The sequence below is a fragment of the Vanellus vanellus genome (genome assembly GCF_965231255.1).
Source record: "Vanellus vanellus genome assembly, chromosome: 1".
Classification (NCBI taxonomy): domain Eukaryota; kingdom Metazoa; phylum Chordata; class Aves; order Charadriiformes; family Charadriidae; genus Vanellus; species Vanellus vanellus.
The window spans coordinates 151,004,212-151,032,010 of record NC_138905.1 but is presented as its reverse complement, the minus strand read 5'-3'; the positions used below and the strand labels follow the sequence as shown (position 1 = coordinate 151,032,010).

General features: G+C 40.1%; 1 protein-coding gene across 1 annotated transcript; it reads right to left on the bottom strand.

The window, feature by feature from the left end:
* Nucleotides 1-4,356: 4,356 nt before the first annotated feature.
* TMEM182 (transmembrane protein 182) lies at nucleotides 4,357-27,799 on the bottom strand. The gene is made up of 5 exons (XM_082485756.1): nucleotides 27,464-27,799; nucleotides 26,978-27,077; nucleotides 25,693-25,791; nucleotides 16,852-16,989; nucleotides 4,357-5,856 (listed from the first exon to the last, which is right to left on the bottom strand). Exons 1-5 carry the CDS (start codon nucleotides 27,602-27,604, stop codon nucleotides 5,633-5,635), a joined length of 702 nt encoding a protein of 233 aa, XP_082341882.1. The 5' UTR covers nucleotides 27,605-27,799; the 3' UTR covers nucleotides 4,357-5,632.

Sequence of the window (27,799 nt, the reverse complement as noted above, 5' to 3'; positions counted from 1 at the left end):
CATATAGGAATATGCTGTTCATGTTGCTTTGACTGGCAAGTCGCTATTTAAAATTCAAGGCAAAGCTTTAAACCCTGAAAAGGTTTTTGACATCGGGGGGGTGGGGGGGGGGGGAAGACAATGACGAATGACACGGGCAGGACTTTAGAAAAAAGGAGTGAAAGAAGGATTATACACAAAGCTTCGGTTTCCTAAACAATATCCACTGGAACTTCTGGGTAAGCGCTATCCCATATTTCCTGAGAGAGGTTAAATGCAAGCTGATGACCCCAGCTTGTCAATTTAATACATCTATCAGGGTTAACAAAGACCTGGGTATGAGGTCAATCACTTTATTTCCTATGGAAAATTCTCCTATTCTCCATTAATAAAATAATTAAATTCCCTGCAGTGTAAAGTATTTATTGGTTAATTCTTCTTGGGACTCACTTGTCTTGACTTTGTTCAATGTTTTGTAAAATTCAAGATTAGGCTCATTATATGAAGAGCAGGATTCAAATCTATTTTGGATCTCATAATGGCACCCTCTCCTGCTACAGAATCTCATCCTGGACTGAATATGGGAAGACAAAATTAGTCCTTTTCAAGAAGCAATCGTCAGAGATCAATGACCATCAAAGCGCTTTACTTGGGGGAAAAAGAAAGAGGCCAAATTTCAAGATAGGGTAGAGAGTCAGTGAGACTGGCGTGCTTGAAGCTGGTGGAATTTTTTTAAGTCATTCTCAAATACTATATCTACCCTTGACAGGTCATTTCATTCTATTTAGCACTTTTTATTCTCTGTGGTTTATAAGCTCTTAAGCAAATCTAAGAGGGAGGAAAAGCTAACGCATCTGATAATACACTATATCAGGCTGACAACCTAACTGAATTTCCCCTGTGGTGCTAGCAAAACGCTGTTCCAAAAGGTAATAATGCACACGTGCACACACACACAAAAAAAAAAAAAAGGGAGAAAAGGGGAAAAAAAGGGATCATAGAGATCATGCCGTCACATTTAATTTCAGAGAACAAAACCTGAAGCTGATTTCTCTTTAGATCAGTTGTATACCAGTTGGAACATGGGTGCCTAGCACTGCCACAGAGTAATATGATCTGAGCTTTAAATAGCTGCCAAATAACCATGTGGTGGCTGGCAGCATTAAACGTGTTGCAACGAGAGTGATCTGTTTCAAAGTAAAGCCACATAACAGAGGATAAGTCAATCTGATGTGGTATAGAAAAGGAGGGGGGAACGTTTTTCACGATCTTTCTGGGTTTCTTTCTGTTTTAAATGTGTTTCCATCTTAAAGACGAATTAATTTAAGGTCTTTTTCTTCAATGGTTTAAAACCTGATTCGTGCAGGTCGTTTGAGAGGACATCTCCTTGGGCACCTGGGGCACAGGGTGGGGGGAGCCAAAGGTGAAGTACCACCGCTGAGAGCATCCCCTTGCTGCAACCCAGTTTGGAGCGGCTGCCTCCCACTGTGAACGGCACCTTCTGTGCGTAGGGGTTCCCCCTAATTTGCACTAAATGCATCCTTGGCAGTTTTTAGGAACAGATCTATGGCAAATCACATGGGGTGACTTCTGCTCCAGACCCTCCCCTTATCCTCACAGTAACATGTAGAGCCTTGAAGCACTCTGGAGCACTGGGCTCTTTGGGATGTAGGGAAAAACCAGGTGCAGAATTTGGAAGTGTCCAACATGGGAGATGCTGCCAGCCCTTCGTTCCTTCCTACCTTCATGTCAAACGGCTCTCCTGATCCCTATCGTCAATGTGTCTCCTGCGGAGATGAACAACGTTGCGGACTAGAAAGACAGACCGGTTTAAACTGGTAACGTGAGTAAGAGACGTGGAAGGAAAAGTGGCACATGTGATTCTTCATCCCTTCTGTCACTTTTGATTATAGATGACCAACTTCTGTTTTCAATTTCAGCATCTCCACCAACTTCAGCAGCATCAATCCAGATTTATTCTAAGCTAACACAGCAGAATTTCACGTGAACATACTTTATCCAGTTTTCACTGGCTGGAGATCACACTGCCGAAAGTCCAGACAGGGACAGGAGAGCCAGAGGAAAACCCAGCTGCTGCATCAGAAGGTAAATAGCTCATTTAAGAGGTTCGATATGACTTCTTAAAAGACAATAAGCACAACATACTTTGCAGACAGTTAGGGTTTTGCAAGAATAGGGACACAGCATTACCAACACTACTTAAAATTGTCCCGCTAGAGGTTTACTGGCACTATAGAGTAGTCTGAGCTGCAGCAGCTAAGCACCCTGCAGACAAATCGAGCAGGCTTTATTTTGCATTTCCTCCAAGGAGAACGTTGCTTTACCTCACCAACATAAACATCGATGAACAGCCACATATTTCTTGAAGGTCAGCTCTAGTGATACTTCCAGCCGCCACCCCAATGAGTAACAAGGATAAACCCGGGGCGAATCCTTTTCTGTTTATGTCCACAGCTGCCCTTACCACGTTGCGTCAGCGCGTCCCCCAGGAATCCACAACAGCTGCACAGCAGGCTGAGAGAGGGCATCGCAGAGGGACGCTCGCCCTCCTTGCTCACCTCCAGCCCCTCGTTTTCTCACTGCCTCCTTCGTGGGCAGTCACCGTCCTCGCCATGTTCACACTGGACACGCAGATGATTGTCAGATTGAAAGTAATCAGAAAACGCTTCTTATCTACATGTTCCTTTTACCATCACTTTTCTGAACATGTTGCTTAAAAAAAAATCTCTTTTCTTCCAATATGACCACAAACTATTAAGCCAGCCAGGCAATTAAAAATAACCCCCCCAAAACCCTATAGGTTTGTGAGGAACATAGTTCTTTGACCACGTTCACTGAATATTTTGATTACAGTATTTAATCCTCTTTACAATCTTTTACTCAGCTCTAATCATGAAAATCCCTGCATCGCCGCCAAGGATTTTCTAGACAAAAGCGTATCTGGAAGAATGCCACGGTGTGAGTCTCCTTAGCTGGCCTGTCTTCCCCGAGTTCTTACAAACCCACTCCCTTACACATAGCTCTTTAATAAAAGCAGAAGAAGAAGAGTTAGATCGTGATTTTAGGTAAATCCGTACAGAAATGCCTCCCCACCACCTTCAACACCATTTCCCGGTCTGCAGCAGCTACTTATTACACATCATGTGCTCAGCTACGTATAGGTTTTGGAGGGAGCAGCACGCAACCTGTCCACACCGTTTCAGAAGGAGCCTGACTCTCAGCTCTGCCATGAGGAGAAGCTGGTATCCAATTAAAGCAAATGGGTAGAGCTACAGACTATTGCCAAAAGTGTGAGTTTGAGTGAAGAATTTATGAGTACTCAAGCAATTTCTACTGACGCCAGAAAGGCTTCCTGAAGTTTCTAAGGAAACCCTCAGAAACACATTGGGTCTTCAACGGCCATTACGCCCGCAGTCTGACCCAAAGGGTTGCCTCCAAGAGAGGCCGCCTCGCACACAAGAGTGTAGCTAATTTAGCTGCTTAATGGAGAGAGTTCTGAAGATGCACATGGGCTGAATTAAGGGCTCCACAGGAGCCTTTGGCTCATTCCTTGCAGAGTTTATTAGTTGCTGCTGCGCACATGGTTAGGTTTGCTGGAAGAAGGCCAGCTCTGAGGCACCTCTCAATTCCTCCCGCTTCTAAAAGTTGCAAGAAAGTGGCTCAAGTGTATCGCCCCCTCTAAGCTCTTGTGGAGAAGGACTCTCCCCTGCAGAGAAGCAGACAGGGTTTGGGAGGGGTACCTAGTCAAATAACCCCTGATTATTGAATTTACCTCCACAATTACCAGTGAGTATCCTAGACTGTAAAGGGGGTAAATACCAACAGATTGTATTATTTGAGAAACAGTATGTGATTGTGTAATTAAGGGCAGGAATATAATACCATATGCACAAGGGGCAGGGTTAATTTCAGCATTTCCTGACTAAACAAGGGCATTATGGTGTAACCCTAATGTTCTCCGGATGGTGATCATTTATATGGAGTTCATATACATGTTTATGAATATTTGGTTAAAATTCACCCATCATACTCTCTGACACAGTAATTAAAAACACCATGTTAGCTGCCAATAAAAATATTTTTGTGATTTGGTAATTATTCCAAACCTCATAGTCCCAGCTCCCCTACCCCCTGCCCTTGTTGTCTTCCTGTTCTATAATGTATAAAGCTAATCTTGATGATGGAAAAATAAATAAGTAGCAGGGAAGGCTGGAAAGCTTCCAGTCACAAAAGCTCCCGAAATGGAAGTAACATCCAGTCTGGCCCACCACATCTTCTAGGTGGGCACTCCTTTCCTGCCTTTTAGTGATGCTTTCGGTATTCGTAACAGCTGTGGAATTAAGCATTGTGAACAAGAAGAAACCAACATGCAGTCTTTATTTTTCCCCATCAGTCCCAAACTATTCTGCATTGAGTTACAAAGTGAAAACCAACACGCTCTCAGATGGATTTAATTTCAACTTGGGCCCAATGCCAGATAAAGTTTCCCCATTGTTAAAACTCCACCCCATCTTTTCCATATCATGCGTACAGTCCCATCCTCACCCATCTTCCAAACATATGTGCGCGCACACACACACACACTACACACAGAGCCAGCCACTCCTACAACACAGACCCAAATCCATCTCTCCTGCTGTCTTAGCTAGCTTCATTGCTTTCCCTGGGATAACTAGTAGGCAAGTTGGATTTGGTCTACAATGCAGATTTTTAATATTGGGATAAATGAAGGCTATATAAAACATACATTTTCATCTCCTAAATATTGTCTTCATAATAAACCTTCTTGAATAAAAAAGTCATTTTACACAACCAGGAAAATGTTTGTTGGAGGAGCCAATTATTCCATTCAAAAATAAAAGAGTTAAAACTTGATTAAAATATTAACGCTATAATTCAAAGTACAATGTTGGCATAACTCCGGTTAGTGATTTGACTATGGCATATAGGCTTATAGGATCGTGCAACAAATATGGATTTCAGAATACAGACGTATACAGCTTTCAGATGCATACAGAAAAGACAAGTGTGCAACAGAAGCAGTTAAGCTTTTGCATGTACGGACTAGCACCAGGTCGCTGTTCACGGTTATTGTCTTCTCTCTCGTCCTCTTCCCATAGATGCTGCATGAACAACTGCACGCTATTTTTATAAAGTGCAGACATGTTTGCTTGTGTTAAAGCTAAGGCAAGCAGTGGAAAACAGGAGAAGAGGTAGATTGAATTACTATGTTTAAATGTTTGTTTTCCCCTCCACCTTGTACCATCTCCACAAGCAGAAGCACAAGATAAATGTTAAAAGACAAACGTATAAAATGTTGATGTGGCCCACTTCGTGTTGGGCTTTCGGTTGCAGAAATTGCAAAACTGCAAAAATGCTGCTAACAGTACTATATGGAGAACCACGGGGATACTTTCTAAAGAATTAAAAGCAACTAGTTGGGACTACAGGTGGTTTCTTCCCGTATTGAGTTTTGTGTCCTCTGCCCTTCAACAAGTAACGGAAGAATTTCCAGAAGTCTGCCTGCACACTTAGGATTGCCATAATGGTGATAATGTATAAAATTGTGTTCCGGTTTACAATTGTCGTGAAGTTTCACTAGGATTCTTGTACTCCCTTCAGCAGTGTACGACTAGTCTGAGTGTAAATAAATGGCACGCCCTACCAACAAGAACAGCATTCCCGCTAACAAAGCAAAAAATACTCCGATAGGGGCCAGCATAAAAGACCAGCCATAACGTACATACACAGCAAAGTCTGGGCAATCCATTTTTTTCATGTTTGTGTAGTTCTCCAGATCAGCCATCGCCTGGACCCAGATGACGTACATCACGACTACCAGAGAAAACAAGACACCTGGAAAAGAAACAGCAGGTTTTAACAACAGAGTGTGAGACAAATGCTGGGTGCGTTTACTGTAACACCTAGAAACCCATCAATGCTTGAGGCCCCTTCTGCAAGGCACAGTCAGCCACCACTGGCTTCCTCTAACAAGCACTATCTCCATCTTGCTTCTGATTTGCACTGAAAGGCACATTCCCACGACAAAGGATATGTCTGGTTTTGGTAGGCAGACCGAAACACAGATGTGTTTAGGGACAAAATTCAGGCAGGCGTTCACTGTTTTGAATTCAGGAGCCAAGAGAGAGGGAAGGAGATTGGATGGGGTGACCTGAAAAAAAAATACTTGCTTTTGCTTCCCAAACTCTAATGTTTCTATCACAGTCTTTTGGATGAGATATGAAAAGGGTGAAAGGATGGGAAATCTTTCTATCATCTTCACCGCCCTACATTTGCTTCTTTTTCTTATGAAAAGGGCTTTTTGGGAAACATACTACCTTCAGAGTATTCTACTCAAGTATTTTGCAGACCAATTCAGATGCATTTAATTCAAAATCCACCACATTAGAAAAGAAGTTCCTGGTATAGGAACAAAATGCAACAATAATGAAATAATAGCTATGAAGCAGCCTATTAGTATTAACCTCAGATTGGATACCACAGTTTCCTGGAATTAATCCACCACATAATTCACAGCCTTTTCCCAACCACTCCTCTGAAAGGCCTTTGGATTGTTTACACATGATAGTAATAGGAGCACATGTCCTTACAAACTTTGTTAATCTCTTTGTTACTATACACCAGAAGGAGATATAAGAAGAAAGTGCTTTCCGAAGTATCGATTGCATTCCTAATATTTCATTTCACTTTAGAGGAATGTGGACACTTGAGAAATGCAAGCCTGCAGCACAGATGCTCCAGCAGAAGACTTGCTAGAAAACTGAGGGCACAAGTCTGAATTTTTTGCATGCTCCAGCATGTACCCACTTGCTCCCTGAGCTCCAGTTGTCACAGCACAGTTACAGCAGCAGGACTATCTATTCCAACACCAAAATATTTGGGGGACACCATCCCATCATGTTTTTATCTCAGGATGTTTAGGTGCCTCATTAAAACCACAAGCCAGTGCATACTCCTGGGAACACTTATTGCAAAACTTGAGTCTTCAGGCTGAAGAGCAGCAGAGTATAAGCCAAAGATATTTGTGGTCTCTTCCCCATCCTCCTAAACACTTGCAATGCAATCTTGAACAAATGTGACACTTGTGGCAAAATGTACTGTGTAAGTACCCATGGATAGGCATTTGCTTCCAGACCCACCTGTCCCAGTAACCTTTCATGGTTACCCTTCCCCAGCCCCACCCTGAGATGCTGCCTCACCACCTCCTCTCCCTGCCCTTTCTACCCGCTTACCAGGGAGCAGCTCTTGTCATCTCTCCCTCGTTTGCTTCAGGCAAAATCAGACAGGTTAGCTGCAGCAGTTTAAATTGGTGATCTGGTGATATTCTTGTTGGCGCTTTATTGTCAAAATGTAACAGCTTTTCCATTCTGAACATCTGACAGGTGAGACCTCACAACTCAATGTTTGTGAGCACTACCTTTTGAAGCCTACCAAAAAATGAGCTGAAGCAGTTAACCTGAGGCATAATCAAAACGTGACTGAAAAATCCCAAAGGAACTGTAATTTTTATGAGGCTGAAAGTAAGTAGAAAAACTAAATAAAAAAGGAGGCAGACACATTTCCTGCCTATGAAATATACTTCCAGGATTATATCTTTCGCTGGGGCTCAAATTCCTAACAGAGTTCAAAAAAACCCCTAACACTCAACTCTAAAAGGCATAAATTCAATTTTGAAAGTATCATCTTACCTAAGTAAAACTCAATTTTGATGGAGTGTAGTACTGTGATTGTATGAAACATACAACTGGTGAAACAATCAGAGAGAAGGATCACCTTAGGGCCAGATATAAAGAATGAGAAATTAAACTGACGACTCACCAAATACAAGCCAAATTGAGCAGAAGATTCCTATAACAGAACATCTAATGATAACAGATAATGTACGCAACACAGGAAAATTAGAATCAAACAGAGGTAGCAACTTTTGATGTAAAAAATAAAAAAATTCAGGGCCAAATTCATAAATAGAGCTATTAGAGACATAGAGTTTGTTCAAGGTTTCAAAACTTCAACCAAAAAAAAAAAAAATCTAGCCCAGGTAACGAGAAGATTTGGAAAGATACATTCATAATATGGCAAAATCCATATGAACATTGGAATTTCCTTCTTCAGACGGCTAGGTCTGTGAATTTTCAAATGTCTGTAGTCTTCTATTTATTATCTACTTCAGGGCAAAGTTAGTCCAAAACAAAAAAAAAATTACAAATCTTAGTGATGCATATTCCCTTTGTGTAGCAGCAGGTAAGTGTAGCCAGGCCTTGCACATCTGGAATGCTTTTCACCTCCGGAACACTGGGCAGACACAAAGCTACTCAGCCCAGTTAGTCAGAAGCATCTGCCGTAAAAACAAGACTCCATCAGAGGTGCTTTAATCTCAAACTGGGCAACATTTGCTCTTCAGGCAGTCTGAAACAACACCTTCTAGTTGCTTAAACTAGAGCCAACTCCGCGTAGGTGTAGGTGCAAAACAGCAAGCCAGTGCCGCCAGTGGTAAAACAACTTCAGGGAAGCTGAAATCCATCAGGTGATTTCACAGCAAGCTGCTAATACCTGTGTGTGGCAAATTGTTGGGTATGGAAATTTGCTGAAGAAATGTATGTCAAGCAGAGATAAATGCCCTTCTTTAAAAGGGAAGAAAAAGAAAGGGAAAATACGTAAGCCCTCTTAGTTAATTAAGGCACGAAAAGAGTATTTATTGGTTCTCACTATCTGCTAATGGAGGCTAATTCGTAGGTATATTGCTTAGTGTGTTCACGAAAAGTCTTGAACAGTCGAACCAGGCTAAGTGAAAACTGACCATGTCCCGTTGACTCCAACGGCATTTCATTCTTTAGTGCTCCTTTTGTCTAATTTTCACAGAGTTATGATTTCATGGGAGTTAAGCACTTACACAGGAGTTTACTGATGGTCCTGTATGTTAGAAATGGTAGCAGAGAAAAAGGAAAACAGAAGCATTTAACAGGTTTTGTCCTCTGTTTTGTCCATTTGGTCTTGTTTCCTAAGATGTTAAAGTACATTTGAAGCAGTGGTGAGAGCAGGGAAGCAGATCTTGTACTTCTATTATCACTAATGCATCTACTTAAAATGTTTGATGTTTAGGGCTGGAGGCATTAGTTCCTTCCTATCCATTAAGCACTTCAGGTTGTGCTTAAATTTAAGCACATGTGGAAGTCGCTTTGACTTAAAGGGTTTTTCCTCTTGGCATCCACACTGATTGCATCAAAATACCTGATTCAAAGGCGAGTATGAGCTTAATGAATAGTTACTAGAGCTTAAATACTCATCTGGTTGTTAGATTCCAGAAGAATACGGCTTCTTTCCTGATTGTATGATTTCAGGTCAGCGTACCTTGTCTTATTTTAACAAAATGGAAGGTTGTTTACAGTTCAAGAAAGGTTTGAAGAAAAAGCAGTGTCAAGAACAGAGTACAAACAATCCGTTCAGAGGACAGAGTAGCACGTAAAATGCAGATACACGTAACGTGTGAAGCATTTTTTACAGGCCACAAGATATCAGTTTGGTCTACGCATTATGAACTGTAATAGTCACGTCAAATGATAGTCAGCACTTTATATGGTGTTTACAAAATTACAGATTACTTTAATTGCTTACTAAGCAATTGTCTATCTTGGCCTGCTCAAGTCTTTTAACCTAGCTTCCATCACTGCAAAATTTCACTGCCTCAATTTATACATAGGAAATACGGTATTTTTGAAGAAAAATCATATATTGCGAAAAGTTTAAAATTAGGCTATTTCTTTACATCACCACCAGCCACAAGATTTGTACTTGATTCCAAAGAATCTAGTACAGTTGCTAGAATATTAGTAACTCAGAACCATCAGCAGAGTCCATGTAAAACTGAAAAGAGGGAGAATTAGACTCTTTACTGCTGGAGAGTATTTTCTTAGCTAAATTTTATGCTGCTTGTGGAAGACAATGGGGAGAATTCCTCTGTTTATATAACTACACTACTGCTATTCCATCCTACTTCTGTACCCACAAGTTTGCCTCACTAGCTTTTCTCCTTCCTTCAGAATATTAGTCATGCCAGTAAGAGCTGAGGAAGCACCCATTATAAGTGTAACAGGAATGCCTGTTCATTATGGAGGACAATATACTAAAAGGAATATATATTTATTCTGGGAAATCTGTTCCTGCAGTCTTGCATTATCTGTTGTGAATGTCATGAACTCTCATGACCAAGCTCCAAAGCAAAATTACTGAGATTGCAAAAAAAAAAAAAAAATCCACAATTTCAGGAAGCAAGTATTTTTAGGAACAATGTGTGCTATGATGTATTTCTACATTTTCGGCATTTAGACCTTTTGCATAGTGTGCGGGTGTCCATTTGCCCTTGTCTTTTAGTGGGTATAAAATAAAAGAGCAGTTGCATGAATCAGGAATGATGGGGGAAATTATTCCTAGAACATTAAATATGTCTGAGAGAGATTAAGACAAATAAACACTTTCCTCCTCCTCCTTTTTCTTTCTTTTTTTCCATTTTGCATTTTTTTAAGAATGCACATGTTTGATACGTAGCTCTGTGCAGTGTGATAAGACATGGACTTCTCTGAGGTCACTCTTTTTTGTCTTTTGCATTTGTTCTTTTGAATTTCTTTCAAACAAATACTTCTGCATATTGCAGAGGAGAAAGAATACAGAACCTTTAGAAATGTCTATGAATCCAAGAAGCAGTTTGCTGGCCTTTAGTGCTCATTCTTCCCACGTAGAAATGCCTTTCACTTGTCAATGGTGAATGGCTGTTTGTGGCATGAATCTTTTACTATGCAGACACGAAGACAACAGGTGCTGGAAAGAATGATGTGAGCTTTTTACTTGTGCCTAGAAGTTTAGAACTCTTTATCTCACTTGAGGAAAACTTGTATGTGTGTGTATATGGTTGGGTTTTTTTTTCCCGTTGCAGTTTTCTGTCCTTGTCCTTATTACAGATTCTACCACCTACCTTGGCCTCTTGTGACCTTTATTTACAAAGTATGTTTGACATGCCCCTTTGAAGTACATGCAGAGGATCCCACTTAAGAGCTATGGAAGTTGGCACATATCTCTGAAGACAGATTTTTGTCCTCATCTAGGAGCTAGAATTCAAGTATCAGCTTTTTTTCACTATTTTGGCAGGAAGCAGAAGTCATACTTGTACTTCTAATCTTGCTTCTTCACAAGGGTGTGATTCTGTAGTGCTCTGCACATCCCAGGGGCTTGCTTGTTTGACATCAGTACAAGAGGACAGTTTTCACCACCACCCAGGCAGGAACGGGCCCAGGGTAATAATGGACTTTATTGAAGGCTGCCCCAAGTGATTATTTTATGGCAGCTTTCCCTTCTTTTTCTATGACCTTTGAAGCGACTATAAGGCTTCTTACATTTTGCACTACTGTAGCTGCCCTTGGTCCATCCTCTGATATTGTAGACATGGAGGTGAGGATGCAAAGACGGCACTCAAATCACTGATTGTGGTATCTGATATGCACTTTTTCCCCACAGGTGTAGCCTCTGTTGTTTCACCTACAGCCTCAGGTAGCTAATGAGGTTACAAAGCTTAATAGGGAAAGTTGCTAGTCAACAAGCTGCCACCAATACTAATAATTGTGTGTGCCCCTCCGTTTGTGGTAATTCAGCTGCACCACTCAGTAAGAAAAGTGGGCAGCCTTTCTTAGAGATCAGGATGAAGAAAAGGCAGGTGTGTGACTCTGCCACAGATCAGACATCAGAATTGCTCTGTGGGTAGTTTTGCTGCTATTCTGGGCCCCAGATACGTGACACTGTGGAGAAGCATCTGAGGTTCCTTTGGCCCTTGGAGACCCTTTGCAGTTCATCCACATAGGCACCAGTGATGCTGGCAGAGAGACCTTGAGTGAATAATTACAGGGCTCTGAGGGTGAGAGGTGGGCCCAGGTGATGATGGTCTCAAACCTGCTGTCCAAAGGCTCAAAAATGTACCAAAGTTGGAATACACTGTGCGTCAGCTCCTAGCTTTGCAAATAGTGTCATAATCAAGGCTTTGGCTTCTGTGACCACTGGACCCTCTTTAAGATACAAGGACTGCAGGGGAGAGGTGAGATCCATCAAAGTGGGGAAAGAGCAACAAGTTCAGTAACCTTGTGAGAAGAGATGCAAGCGAGGACCATTGGCCTTCAGATAAGCAAGGGGAAGAGAATGGAGAGCATATGCATGGGACAGAGCAATGAGAGAGGCTCGTACACTTCCACTAAGCAGCACAACTGAAAGCCCACCTCAAATGCATGTACATAAATGAACTCAGTGTTGGAATAACACAGGAGGAATTCAAGTTCATGCAGTCAGTGGCTGGTGGATGAGGCCACTGGAGCTGCAGACATGGTGAGACAGCTTGCTTGATTGGAATGCTTTGATGGATGGATACAGACTCTTTAAGAAAAGGCAGTTAAGATGGGATGGGATGGCTGCAGTCTGCACAAAGAAATATCTTGAATGGACAGAGATCTTCTAAGTAACAGGAGCTTACAGGCTAAGATGAACAAGGTAGACAAAAAGGATGTTGTCATGGTGGGTATCTACTACAGGCCACCCAATCAAGAAGGGAAAGTGGACTGGAAAAATAGTTAAGACTTCTGGTTCTCACGTGGGACTCGGCCACCCCAATATCTTCTAGAAGGGCAACATTGCAGGGAGCAAGCAATCCAGAAGGTAGGTAGCTGAACTGCATCAAGGATAACTTTTTGAAACAGGTGTGGAACAGATCAACTAATGGAAGAGCTTTGCTGGACCTGCTACTCACAAATAAGGAAAAACTGGTCAGGAATATAATAGAAGGTGTCAGCTGTGGTTATAAAGGCCATGAAACGGCAAAGTTTAGTATCCTAGGAGGAATATGGAAGGCAAGCAGGAGATTAAAGACCCAGTACTTCAGGAGAACAGACTTCAGCCTGTTCAGGGAACTCGTAGGTAGGATCCCAAGGGAGGCTGCCGTGAAGGACAAAGGATGCTTTGAAGGGCAAAGGGACCCAGAAGAACTGGTTGCTCCTCATAGACAACTTCCTTAGAGCACAAGAATGGTCCCTGTCAGTGTGCTAGAATTCAAGCAGGTCTGGCAGAAATGGAAGTTAACCTAATTCAGAGCTGCATTAGCAACAACAGTCATCAGGTTTGAAAATACTATTATTTCCCTTTACTGAGCAGTTGTGACATCATATCTGGAAAACTGTGTCCAATCTGAGGCCCCTTGGTGAACAAGAGATACTGACGAACTGAGGTAATAACCACCAAGACGGTTAGGGGGATGGAGGACAAGGAGAGGCTGGGTGAGCTGGGGAGTTTTAGTCTAGGGAAGAAAATAATCTTCGTCTTTCTACATGGGGTTATTAAGAAGATGAGGATAGACTCTTCAGAGACCTGCATACTGAAAGGATGAGACTCAATGGTCACAAGCTGCAGCAAGGACAATTTCAGGTGGATACAAGGAAAAAAAAAATATTTCACGATTAAGTTGGTCAAACTGGGACAAGTGCCCAAAGATGCTGTAGAACACCAGTTCCCGGAGATTTTAAAAACTTGACTGGATAAGGCTCTGAGCTGCCTGACCTAACTTTGAAACCAGCCCTGCTTTGAACAGGAGGCCAGACTTGATTTCCACAAGAGGTCCTTTCCAACCTAAATTTATTCTGTGTCACTCAGGTTCTCTGTTTAGGCTCCTTCCATAGGTCCCTCCAAAAGGCAAGTCTATCTGCCTTAGCACAGATAAGATGAAGTGTCCCTCTGAGAGTGTGTTTCTTGCCATTGATAATAAAAGTTTAAGCAGTTGGTTCATAAAACCCACTTAGCTTTCAGATGGCTGGACAGTTGGCATGAATCCCATTCCAAGTAATATCTTCAGCTGCTTTCTGAGCGCTAAGATGGCACAGCAGATCATGCTACAAGCTGTTCTCTTCAGTTGAGGCAGAGCTTTTATCTGGTACCAAATTTGTCAGTTAAGGTTGCAAAAGGATACAGACACTTCAGTTCAATAATAGGTATTAAAATTGCTTCACCTGACATTTTTCTTTAAAGACATGTAAGTAGGAAAATGACCGATCTTCCTAACTTCTTCCAAACTTCCACAGAACAACCACCTTGTCCAACTTCTTTCTCAGAAGCCTACTATTCTCTCCAGTGTAACAGCTACTTGAATTCTGTGGTAAGACAGCATCCAGGCCCTTTCAAAACAATGTATATACTGCCTTTTTTTCTTCAAATCAATATGCTGGTTTCTGTCTTACAAGAACTCTAACTTCACCTGTGATCTAAGTCACATTACATCTTTTCATTTTCCTATTAGGTCTGTGTTTAAATAGATGCACACCCTGGCTGCATCCTGACCACATGTTGGTACAAGTGGTAAATATGCACCACTTCTCATCACTCTCCCCTTCCATGCCCTGTTTTCCTTTGGGAGGCTGTAAACGAACAGGCTCTTTAGTCCTGAAGGAGATGGATAGAGGAAGGGGTCAGGGTAGCAGGGAACACAGTAGAGCACACCACCCTGCCTTCTAGAGGCAGGTTAAAACACTCTTCTGCATCAGGTTCTACCTTATCTGGCTCTGGCCCCAAGTTATCCCAGACTTAAGATATTAACTATTGTGAGGAACTCCTATTGGGAGAGCAATTTCATGCTGTCGTACCTTTGGGTCTGGGAATCCCTCTTACTCTCCATTTAACACAATGGGCCATTGATCAGTATCACCACAGGAAACTGAGTTGTTGCCCAAGACATTCCTCAGGACATAGCTTTAACTACTGACAATGCAAAATATTTATAAGCTCTTTTTCTGTCAGCATGGTCACTCCCACCAGCATGATTTTAATTCATGATATAATTAAACCTTCACCTTGGCTACGGGAGTACTTGTGAGAAGAGCTGAGAGCAACAAACTTTTTTTAATGTTTTTGTGGGTGATCTGAAGTTTTGCATGGGATAATGATATTTACAGTAAATACCTTCCCAGGCAGCCATGCCCTACTGGTGGGACTGAGAGGAGATGCAGAAGAGCTTGGTCAGGAACTGTGTCCTCCTACCCAAGCCAAAATGTCTTGTACAAGTGGAACGGCTCCAGGGTCTTATATTCTGCTGCCACCACTACCTTTTGGCAAATCATAGCAGGATTTTGCTAAATATCTTTTCTTTTCAACAATGGTAATAGTAAAAATATCACAGCTCTTCTCTGAAGGCCTTATTGAAAACAGTCCTGAAGTTGAAAGATATTACAAATATAGACAGCAGAAATTCAGGATTTCCCTTGAAGAACATCTGCTCTACAGGGACAAAGAGTGAGAGAGGCAGAGACAGGCCCAAGGTCACACACTGGGATAATAAAGCTCACTTAACTTCACACACCTAAAAAAATAGCCTCTCTAGATTCCCCCAGTAAAGGAAAGAGAGGTGTAGGGTTCCTCCACAGCGCATTCATCTGATCCACTTTGACCCCTCTTTCAGGATGAAATGAATGCCCAGCTGCGGACCTTCTTACATACCTACTGGTTTTACTGCCAGTGAATGTTATTGCCGCTTGCAGGCCTCCGAGGGAAGCCAAGGGAGACTAGCACAGAGTTGGGGATCTAACTTTCCCCTGCCTAAATGAGGGCAGATGAACTGACCCAGAGTGGAGAACACACACGTCGCTTTGGACCTCTGCTCGTCAGTTCCTGGTGTCTTTCAAGTGCCCTTTTCCTCTCTAACAGCCTCTGCTACTTTCTAGTGACATCTGAGGGGTTTTTACAGATTAAAAATGCAGAAAAAGAATAGGACTCACATGGGGTCTTACCCTGCAAATTAGTGACAAAAAGCATTGAAATACCTTAGGATTTCTGTCAGACTATGAATATTTTGTATGTCTTTTAAAAGTGTGGAGGAGTAATTCTCAAGGGATCAAATGCAAGTGTGCAGGAGTTTTTTTCAGAAAAAATATTATAAAATACTTCCCACACTTCACTGAGGGTCGTTTAAAAGGGAATAATGATCACTAACTGCGTATGAAGAGCTGCAAGGTGAAGAGTGGAAGCAAGGTCAGCAGGTCAGTAACAGAAGCACAACGAGAGCCGAAGCCTTCTGGTCCTGACACGAGTGGCTCTACCCTATAACATAATACTGCTCTCACAGGACCACCTCTCACCAGGCTTTATACAAATGAAAACACACCAGGGTGACATCTTTCCAGACTTTTCAAGGTTAACGGAACAACGTCCCAGAGAGCTGCCCGTATCAGCTGAATGCTGGGAGGGTGCATCCTCCAGAGTACGTCAGGGTTATGAGGAAGGTGGGAATTCAGTTATTTGTTATCTTTCATACATAGAAGTTCAGAGCTCCCACTTACTCATATGTGACAACTATTTTATGTACTCCAATCACACCCAAAACATTTCTTCTGTATTGGTCATGTGAATGTGATCTGTCTTCCAAGTTCTTTAAAGCCTACTGTAATCATCTTTTGTGTCACTGATAAAAAAAAACAAACGCCTCTCCTTAGCTAAAGCCCTTGAGAATCTTATACAGCAGCATCCCTAAACATGCATTCTTTTTTCCCTGCTAAAAAACCTAGATTGAAATTGTAGTGTAATTCCATGATTTGTCCCAGAATTTTTTTATCTTAATCTAAAAGTAGCTTTTTGAATAGCTTTACAGCTAAATAATTGTGGAAAGAATTGTCTCCAAGGTAGGCACTCCACAAGCCAAAGGATAGAAGCATATGCTTTTTTTTTTTTTTTTAACCATGATTAATATAATTTTTGCTCAGGGAAAATGGAAGAAATACCTCATCCTTTCTCTTTTTTAATTGACTGAGCAAACAGTATACCCACCAGCAATGATGAAAAAGCCTCCTCCGGCTTTGTACAGAATGTGGCTGGCAAAAGGAGCTGCACAGATGATGAAGAAACTAGCCATCACAATAGTGAGCACTCCCAGGAGCATAAGAACTGTCCAGAAACCTCGATAAACTGGGGAAAGGGAAGAAGGAAAAAAACAATACAACACCTTTTAGAACTTAAACAAGTGACATATTTGGCTAACAAGTATTTTTCTTTTCCCCTTCTTTTTTCACTTGCCTTATTAACAAACGAAACGTTCGTTCTATCGTGCATATATGTTATAGATCATGTGGACCAAATTAGGTTTGAACGCCAGTTCTTATCTGACGATCATGGAAAATAGGTTGAAAGTTACCATGAATGAAATCCATCTGCTTAATATTTAGCAGTGACTTGTAAGACAGCAACTTGACCAAATTTATCCCCTTTAGAGAACAGTACACCAGAGCTGCAGCAATGATTCTTTGGGATAAATGATTGGACTGACAGGATACAATTGTTTTACCAAAATTGCCTGTGAGAAGCAAAGAGCTGTAACATCCTGACATTCTTAGTGCTCAGACTGTGTCACCAATAGCAATTTGTAAGTTCTCTACAATTTACAACTGGATAATTCTCTTTACACAGTCATATTCAATAGACAGAAATCTAAAGCAGGAGGGGGAGAAACTCAAAAAAATGTAAACCGAGTTTCTGAAAAACAGCCTATTCCTGTATTTTAAACCAGCCTATTCCTGCTCTAAAGCTCTTTGTATTTTATTAAATTTTAAATGGGATGTTTCAGAAGCCCCTGTTAGACAGTGCCAAACAGTGCTGAATTAATGGATGCAGCTGGTGATAAATGAGCCGAGAGTTTTGTGACATACTCTGGCCAAAAGAGTCTTTCTAACAATTATTTTTTAGCTGGTTAATTGCACATCCATTTAACAAAGTCATCATTTTATAAATGCTACAAGAGTGACATAAATTTCTCCCATGAATTTAAAAATTGGTACATTAACACAACCCATTAGTAAAATTATGAGTTGCAAAGATCTCCATCGTCAGATCTGAAAATCTTGAAGCATTGACAATTCAGGCAGTGAAAAACATTTCCACCCAACTGAGGGAAAGCATATAAGCCAGCTGGCAAGTCAAGACAAGTGAGTCACAAAAGAAACTGCCACTTATCATTTGACAGCACCTACTTACTGTTATGGCAAAACACAACCAAGCAACTGTTATACTGGTTCATATCCTGAAAGTTTCAAATTCATACAGCTTGTTAGAGCCAGCTATTCTGGAATAATTCAGGTTTGCTCTCATCTGAAATCTGAAGGTGCACTAGACTTTATCAGCTTGTTCTTCCCACTGTTCCAAAAATCTAGAGTTTTTAACTTGACCAGCTTAACTCATGTTAAAGTATACACCATCTTGCTTCTTTCAGCCTTGTAAATGTATTAGCTAGATCACGTTCACCACATCACATTAGTCACACTTTTAAAATAACATCCTTTTTAATCCAGGCAAACATTCAGAGACATAATTTTCTGCCACACTGATCAGCAGATTTGGGCATAGGAAGGATGAATGTGGCCGAAAGACTGTAGCTGGCAAAAGTGTTAAAATTGTGTTTTGGTTCCTATCCAATACAAGTCTTCTTTCCCCATAAACAAAAAAAATATGTAAAGAGTAGGTAAGAAATAAGGCTGTGGCTCAGCAAAGCAGTTAAGTGTGTGTTCTCCTTTAAGTACTCCACCTCTTACGGGATTTAGGCACCTGTTTAAAGCTAAACACATAGTTAAATGATTCACTTAATGCAAACGGCCAGTGAATGGAGACCTAGAAAGGTAAATCTCTCAAGTCCTTCAGTCCTGGGTCTCTGAAGCAATTTCATATTATTTTACTCATGGGGCTACTTTGCTAAGCTTCATCGCAGTCCCCAAGTCCATGGGACATTACTTCCTCATTTAAAACCTAATACCTCTAAATCAGTCTATAACCACCCAACTCTTTTACATGGATGGCCCAAGGTACTTCAAAGTCATGCTATATAATAGGACACGTTGGCCAAAATGAACCTTGAAAAAGCTTTCTTCGATATCATTATGGTCAGTCACCTAAGGCATATAGCAGTGTTTCTATTTTCTGAATGGATGACTACACAAGCTTCTCCAGCATTACAAAATTAGTATACAGTTTCATTATCTACTCTTCATACAGGAAGCTTTCAAGTCTGCTTTTAGTGCAGGTCTACCGGAAAAGCTTCATTTGTTCAAATACTCAGGGAAACTGAACACAAAAGGAGTACAAATGCAACTGATGAAGATTTGTTTAAACCTCTCTGCAACTATACAAGAGAAAAGCTGTTTCTCTGCTCCAACAGCATAACTATTTTATGCATTATATGTGAAATACTGATTTGACCTAGCTATCACCTGAAATAAACTTCCATTCTATTTCTCTAGAAATAATTCTTTACTCTGGAGAACCATGGATTAATTCTGATGATCCTAATACTTGTTTAGCCAGCTAACTCCATCAGTAAACATCAATTTGAAAATAGAGTAGACAGGTAAAAAGTCTGCAATGTTCTCAAATCGGCAACTTTTCAAGTGAAAGACTACCCCCTCTGCAAGACAGTAAGTTGTTAGGGTCAATTGTGGCACAGGGCTGAGGACACACCCTAAGAGTATTTAGACTTTTTCTTTAGTAAGGGAGTTAAAAAGCAACCATTTTTCTGCAAAGAAGGCTTCACTTATTTCATACTCAGACCCTTTTTGCTCAGATCACATTTCCCATCTTCTCTGCCTAGATGGACAAGATCAGTTCCTGCAGGGCTAATCATTCAAAATTACAGTGCAGCCCTACTGCTGACATTTAGCTTAGCTGGTATCTATAGATGAACACAAAAGAGCTGGCTGAAATTAAAACCACCTAAGAATGAACTTGCTCTTCAAGTCAAAGACTTTGCTGCTCTGAGGCTGAGGTGAACCATGACAGATAAAAAGCAACAGAAGATGCTGATTTGCATTATGCTTCTTTGAATCCCACGAAAAGGGATGACCCTGATCCAAGCAGCCTGTTTCAAGAAACAGTGGTTCGGTGTACCTATACAAGGTGTTACGAGACTTTTGCACCATTTCAAGTCTCACTGGGGCAGTTCATAAGATAGCCCGTGTTATGGTTCAGATGACAAGGGGTACCCTTGCCTCGAGGCTCTCACAGATATATTTGAGTTACCTACCTCAAGTGCATGCATTATTCCAAGCATTTTCTACAGTAGAAGAAACAAAGTGCAAGCATGACCGCAGAGTCCAAGGTAAACCTATCTGCAGTGTTGATCTTAGATACCATTGCTCTGTGTTGCAAGAGTGATAAACAGAAGGCCCCGTAACTTGTCTTGGTAAGCTGCCCCTTCATCGGGTACAACATTTGCCTTGGCAGTGACAGGCAGGCCTAAAAATAAAACAGTACTTAGAGGAAAGCGGGAGTACACACGGTATGCTTGTCTTTGAGCTCTACACCGTTTGGCCTGTATACTATGGGAACATTTTAGCTGCAGTATATTCCTCCAAACCTGACCTGTAACTTTCCCTTGCTACTTGCTTTTCTCCCTAAAGAGCCTTGTTTGGATTCCTCTGGAGACTTCTGCATTATCTGAAAACTGCAAGTATCTGGTTTTGAGTAAGTGACCAAACTTTTGAGAAATGGCTGAAAGTTATCAAAAGCCCGCTTTTCTAGTGTAGTTGATCCCAGTATTGATTATAAACTGAAGCCACAGATTCATATTTTAAGATGTCACTAGTGCATGACAGCAAAGAGAAGCAATAATGTATTTGACAAAGCTACACAGCTGTGTCAGCTGCAACACACCCTTGTTGTGCAGTACCTGTGCACACCTCTGAAGCTCGGTAATGGGTTATTCAGGAACAGGCCAGCTAACGACACGATGCAACACGGAGACATTAACACCAACCTCCTGAAACCATACCATGTATTTTATTGCCCTTGCTGATTTCAAGTGTTTTAAAATCTGAGCCATCAGCCCATACATTTTCTATGGCCTGTCAAAAAAACCCTAGCCACTTAATATTGAATTCAATATCCAACACAAATTATTAAGCGCCACAAAGCTGAAAAACTCTTTAAAGCACAGGTGAGTACAATGCTGCATAAAAATTACTGAGGATAGGCAAAATGACTTCGAAAAGTTGCCTTGATTTTTCACCCACAAGCTCACTTCCCAAAGAGAGCCTTTCCTGTAATTTGACTGTGGACTGTATTTTAGACTATGTCTTTTTTACCTCTCTATTTAATTAAAAAGATATCAAAATACTTTTGCCAAAATATCGCCACCCACAATATAAAATACAGTGAAAAGTGAAGTGCCTGAACAGCCTTAAATCAGGAGTATCTTCTCTGCAGATAAACAGCTGTAAATGAGATCACAGATCTCAGCAGCAGCGCAGGAGACACACCTGGCAACACGATAAACCTTGCAAAACTTTTCTCAGTTTCACTCAGTCCCTTTTACTATCCCTTAGTAGTAATAATCTTTTTTTTTTTAATAGCCTTAACAGTAAAACAAATACAATATTCACATTATGAATACATTGCTTTTTTAAATACTTCTTGCTTTATCACTGCTTGGTGGCTGGGGAGTTCTGCCTTAGTAAATGTACTGTATTACAATCTCTCCTGGGCAATTATGTGACTGTATTACATAACAGCGTTTTTTTGCCCCAGAAACAGGCTACTGCGAACATTTCGCTGTACAATATTTACTTTCGGATTTTGTTGCTGATATTTTGTGGATTACTTTAGGTTAATTTCAACCCAGTAACAAACCTGCCAATAAAGCTGATCACACCATTTTAGATGTAATAGTTGCTGAACGAGAATTTCATTTCCATCCTATAAACATTCTGCATTCTACATTATATTAGGCACTACTTCAAATGCTGGCAATGTGCCCAGGGCTGGACAAAGTAAGATGCTAATGGACAGGAAAAAAAGTACTAGCAGCTACAAATCAGAGTATTAAACTAATGTGTCAGCACAGCCCCGTTAAATGGCTTCCAATTTAGATTCAGAAGGCACTGGGGCAATTTACAACAGTTAAGGAACTGTTGTTTATTTCTAAATAAAGTTGAAAAAAAAAAAGCCTCAAAAATAAAATTAACGAGTTGACTAAGTGCTAGAACTTGCACTTCTTTTTCTTAGGAATAATCTCACTGCAGCCAATGGGACGACTTGTGCAAGTAAAGACTTTACACATTTCTCAAATACAGGCCTAGTATTGTCTTATTGTAAAAGAGTTTAATAAAATTGTGATAGTCCTTGAGTGTCAGCGTTAAGTAATCTAATGACAGGATACCATGCATTAATCTAGCTAGCAATGAATGATTATTTAAGTACTATACCATTAAGTTTTCAAAATAGCTTGACAGGATAAGCAATCTGTTTATGATTATAGAAATGTATGTTTATTTTAGAATGCAGAGGTCACTACTCTGTCACTTTTATTGTGTGGGCTAATTTATTTTTTTTTATTCCAGTCTTGTAGTTTGTTGCACATACGTTTGTGAATCATCATATAAATGAATCTGGTGGCAACACAACGAGGTGCTGTCTAAGCCTACTCAGTAGCTGCATGCTATAATAGCTGTCACTATAAACCACTGTACTATCACAGAAAGTCATTAGAGTCAGACTTCCCCCGAGTTCATTTAGACGCCTGTTTCAGGTGAAGATAAATGGCACGGCCTGCAAGTTTCTTTAAGCGCATTAACCATAAATGATGGTTAGCACAGCTTGGACCCCACCTTACACTGCAGGTAGGTGAAGTCCTCCCCCGCTCCGCCAAGACATTAAAAAAAAAACAGTGAATGAACAAATCCATTGTAACTGTGATTAAAAGACACAGACTGCTGCGATTTCAAAGCAGTGTTATCTAACCCTTCAAGACTAATCATGCATCTGACAGTAATGATGAAAAGAAACCTGAGACATTAAAACACGTGTTAAAAACTCCAAAACACTGTAGGCTCTTCAGTCTTTACATTTGCATCTAAGACTGTAATTCTTGACATCAAGAGCTCATAGTCTAGGTTTGCACAGCAGGATGAACCAAGCCTTTGGTCTACAGCTTTGTAAAGTGTACTAAAACACTAAACTTGAAGGTCTTCAGTGTTTGAATCTTTTGGGTACTATCACACAAACACCGTATAACCAACACACAGAAAGCTGTAAAAAAGCTAAGGGGGGATAGATTGAGCCTCATTTGAATTCTGGCCCAGAAAAGCTCTGAGCCAAATTCCTACTGATACGAAAGCCAAAGGAGTTATGTCAACAGAGAGCTTGGTCCAGTCACTGCACTCAAAACTCATCAGAGAATTTATGTTCCACAGAAAACTTATCTTTGCCTGAGCCCTTCTAACTGGATGGTAAGGTGGCACTCCACCAACCAACCACACTTGTGTTTCCACTAGGGGCTGCAGTTAAATCCAAATTCCTCTGATAAGGTCCCGAAGTCTCTAAAAAGAGACTAAAAAAGCTCCCGAAGTCTGTAAAAGAAGTCACATGCCTTTGCTTGCTCAGAAACTAACAGTTCTGCTAACAGAAAGTTAGAGACTTTTTAAAAAATATGTTGTACATACGTTTGATTTTTCTAATGAAGTTGAAAGCTTTTTATTCAGCTGTATATTTTTCTATGAAAGAGCAAACTAAGTATTTTTCAGATGACAGAATATTTCTTCTTACCCACTCCTAATTAAAACAGGACTTGAGGGACTCACAAAAACACAGTTTCTGTGTGGGAGATTTTTTTGTATCCCCAAAAGTGAATACACTGAGAAAGCTATGAGCCGTGAAAACGGTAATATATCAAGAAACAGTAGCAGAAGCAAAAAGAGGGACAATAACCTCAATCTTTTGGTAGGTCCCTTTTGTTCTATGTTTAGCTAATGCCAGGTAATAGATGCAGCCAACTGGATATACAAATAGTTGATGAAATCTTGTTCTTCATGAAATCATATCAAGGGCTTTTGCCACTGGCTTTTACAGAGAAGCATTTCCTCCACTGTGAATCGAGAAGAAGAGGATAACCTTCTAGCATTTCTTAATTTAGCAACTGCAGTTGCAGCAAGGTTTTAAAAACTTGTTTCCCAAATACCATGGGCAGGACTGTCGAACTAGACAAGTTTTGAACTAACAGAAGAGGTGATGACACAACCTTCTTCATAAAAAGTTGTGAAAGATTCTTGAACAAGCATACCTGCTCTAGTAAATAACTTAGCTTGGATGCTGAAAATGAACTGGAGGAATGAAAAAAAAAACACCCCCCTTCAATTTTAATGAGCTTGAAAGCAATCCAACTGTATCTATTTATACAGCGGGAATGGCTCTGAATATACTCTACCTGGGCTAGCATCTATAGTACAGTTCTGTCTATTTTTAATCTCATAATATGAAATATAGATAGGAAAATTATATTTGAGCAGTGGTTCTTTTGGCAAACGTTAACTAAAATTAATTAAACTTTTGATGGTATTCCTTCTCCTTTCCTTATTCTTTGTTTGTCCACTTCTGTGTAATCATGTAATATAATTTGAGGATCCTTCGTGAATGTATGAGTGGATGGTGGAATACAAATTCTGTCTAGATTATTAGCAGCTGATGACTCTGTCACTTTCAAATGGAAAGATAAACTGTTCTAGATGTGCTGTGAAGTTACAGATTAGATCTCTGAATGGTGAGGTCTGAATTCTTCCTCAACAAACAGTTCATAATTTCTAAAGATTAACAGAACCATGATCAGTCCAACTTACTTTCTTGTTCAAGTCTGCAGCATAAAAATTGTATTCAAAGTCAGCAAAGGCATAATTACAGCTTCAGGACTGGACGGAATCACTTAAGTCACTGAGTCAGTGAGCTCAGAGACATGCAGCATCCACACATCATGGGATATTTAAAAAGTCATATGAAATCGGTATCAGAAGTTATTTACTTCAAATACGTTTGCATAAAGCTCTTGATCTGATAAATTGTGACCAATATTTTAAAGTTGTTTTTAAGACTTGTAAAAACAGAGCTTTCCAGGCTTTATTCAAACATGAGGTTTTCAATTACTGTATATCTTCCATATATATATATATATCTCTGTTACTGCACTAGAGTTTATTGGTGGTAATATCTCAATTTAACATAGTAAGTATTTTGAACTATTATAGAGAATATACATATATTTAAAAATAGCTTAGTTCGCAAAACAAAACTGCCCATTGCTACAGTCTTCGGTTACATTATTCATGTATGGCACACACTGTTCAGAGTAACTTCAGTGTCTCAGCTCCCTTCAGTGTCAATGGAGAGAAGCTGGCACATCCAGCAGTCGGTGCAGTATATCTGAGTTAGTGGGATAAACTTAGTACCAAGGCCCCTTTCCTCCTTCCTCATAAAAGCAAAAATGCAATATATTTCCACATGTGGTTATTTATTTAACAAAAAAAACCCCCAGTCTTATTAGAATATATGAGTAGTCCTTGTTTAATGCATTCAACCCAAGGAAGATACTTTTTATGTCAGAGAAAAAAGCACTAAAAAGGAAATGTCTCTCTTTTCAGAAATGACTTCCATTCTGCCATCATGCTTAAAGCTAAGCATTCATTTAAGTGCTTTGCTAAATAGTGGCTTAAATATGCATGTTGTAAAATTATGAGAAGTATGAAACACAAAAACTCTATTAATTATACTGTGTGGAGTGATAAGGCTGTTTTATACTGAAGCATCCAAATTGTTTTCTTGAAACTATAGTCATTGTATCCATTTGCAGCCAAAAAAAATACTTACTGATGGCAGAGTCATAGGAGGTTGAGTTGTGTTCATCTCGGATAAGAGGAAATGGTGACAGGTAAGCATGTGTACAATTCTTAGAAGGTGACTGGTTAGCTAAAAGTGAAAGAAAGCTAAAGATTAATATTTTACTGCCTTAACAATAAAATATTTTAAGCCTGTTCTTCAAATGGGCAAACTGAGTTTCATCAGTCAAGATTCCAGGTTCTTTTCCAGGCAATAGCTTACAGCGGATTTGGTTTGGTAAGACATACCAGCCTTGCTATCCAGCCAAGGATATTCCTTAAAGGGCAACACAGATTTGTACCATGGGAACAGTAAAGCAGCCTTGCTGAAGGCACACTGCAATTTATATGCAATGCATACGTATGCTTTTATATGCATATGTACCTTTCTTTTGTGAGGGTTAATTATTTCCGTCTCATTATTGCATGTCCCACAAAAAAAACCCAAACACACAAACAAAAAAAAACCCAGGAAATTACTTTTTTTCTTGTGAAAGAACAATAAAAAATATCAATCATCTTCACAAAGTTTACAGTTTCAACAAATATGAATCTAGTCTATGGAATCAATATCCCCAGAGAAGGGTAATTTCACTCTTTATATTAAATGCTTATAAAAAATCACCTTCTTCCTTGTGAAAGATAAAGGCTGAGTATAGCTTAAACCACATTTAAATTTCAGATTCCTGACCGCAGAATTCTCCAGATAAATAACAAGGGGAAATTAACTACAGTGAATATTACATTTGCCACCTAAGACCAAGCAATATATTTAGCAAAATGTGGGTTATTAAAGTTAAATTTGTACGATGGCACCTGCTTTTCACAAGGATTGTGGAAATCTTGCAATAAGGAGAGGGAGCTCTGTACATCAGAGGTAGTGTCGAAGACAGGAAATGTTTTGCTTGACCTCTTCTTCGTGGGAGATTTTGGGTCATCTGTGAATTTGGTAGAGGAATTCTCCTGGAGATGATGTGTCCTACACCATTTTCACAGTGGAATCGCCCATGCCCTCCTTAACCCACTCATAGGGGTTAACAGGGCAGCCATAACACTCACAGCGTAAGCTGATAGTTAAACGTCTATCATATCGTCCCGAGGTTTCCTTTAGTACATATTACAAAAATGTTTGTAAAGAATTTCTTTTAGAGTAGCTGAAGAACCTGATCACAAAGAAGCAATATGAGACCTGGTGATTCATAAGATGGAAAAAAAAAAAACACAACAATTTTGAGAACAAACTACTGTAGATAATGTAAAAAGAAAAAGTTACTTACTATACCAGAAATTCCACATGCTGGCATTATTCTCTCCTACATTTCCACTAAACCAGCACCTCCAGAAGAAACCTTCATGATGGAAAGTGGCCTTCTCTCCCTACAAAAAAAAAAAAAAAAAGCCAATATCATACAGATTTTAAATGGCTGAAAGAATCAAGTTCAACTGAAATTAGATGCTGAGGTAAAAAACACCACCATCATAATGAAACACAGCCTGTCTGAATATAGGTTAGCTATAGCATATCTAAACATTCATGCTTCCTTTGAAAGACTGTCACATTGTAAAAGTAGTATCACAAAAGACATTAATTTTAGAGTTGATTACAACTGGTTACAAGAGATTTTGAAGCAGGCTTGTACACCTTCAGGAGGTCAAAATGAGTATATTGAAAAGTTCGTACAGAAGTAAATTGTTACAAAATAAACACATCCAAGAAACCTACACATATAATTCTCATTATAAATAAAAAAGTCCATACTAACCCCAGCATCTTCAGGTGCTTTTGAACACCTTCCTATTTCTGTAGCAAGAAGCCAATAATCAGTTCCAAATGCCACCAAAAAAAGTAAAACCCCCAGAGCCGCAAAGAAGCCTCCAAAAAATATCCCCACGCTCAGTTTCATTATCAAAGTTCTCTTAAAAAAAATGCTAAATTACTTAAGAAGAAACGGTAAGATAAAATTATTGGGAAAGCGACTAAAAAGCTGTTTGGGGAATATAGCTCATATCTGAAGAAGTTTCTCTTCACTTGACTTTCTGCCTGTGCCCTTCTTCCCAATGCCCTGCGAGTCGATTTGTGCCTCCTAATTTGTGTCCCA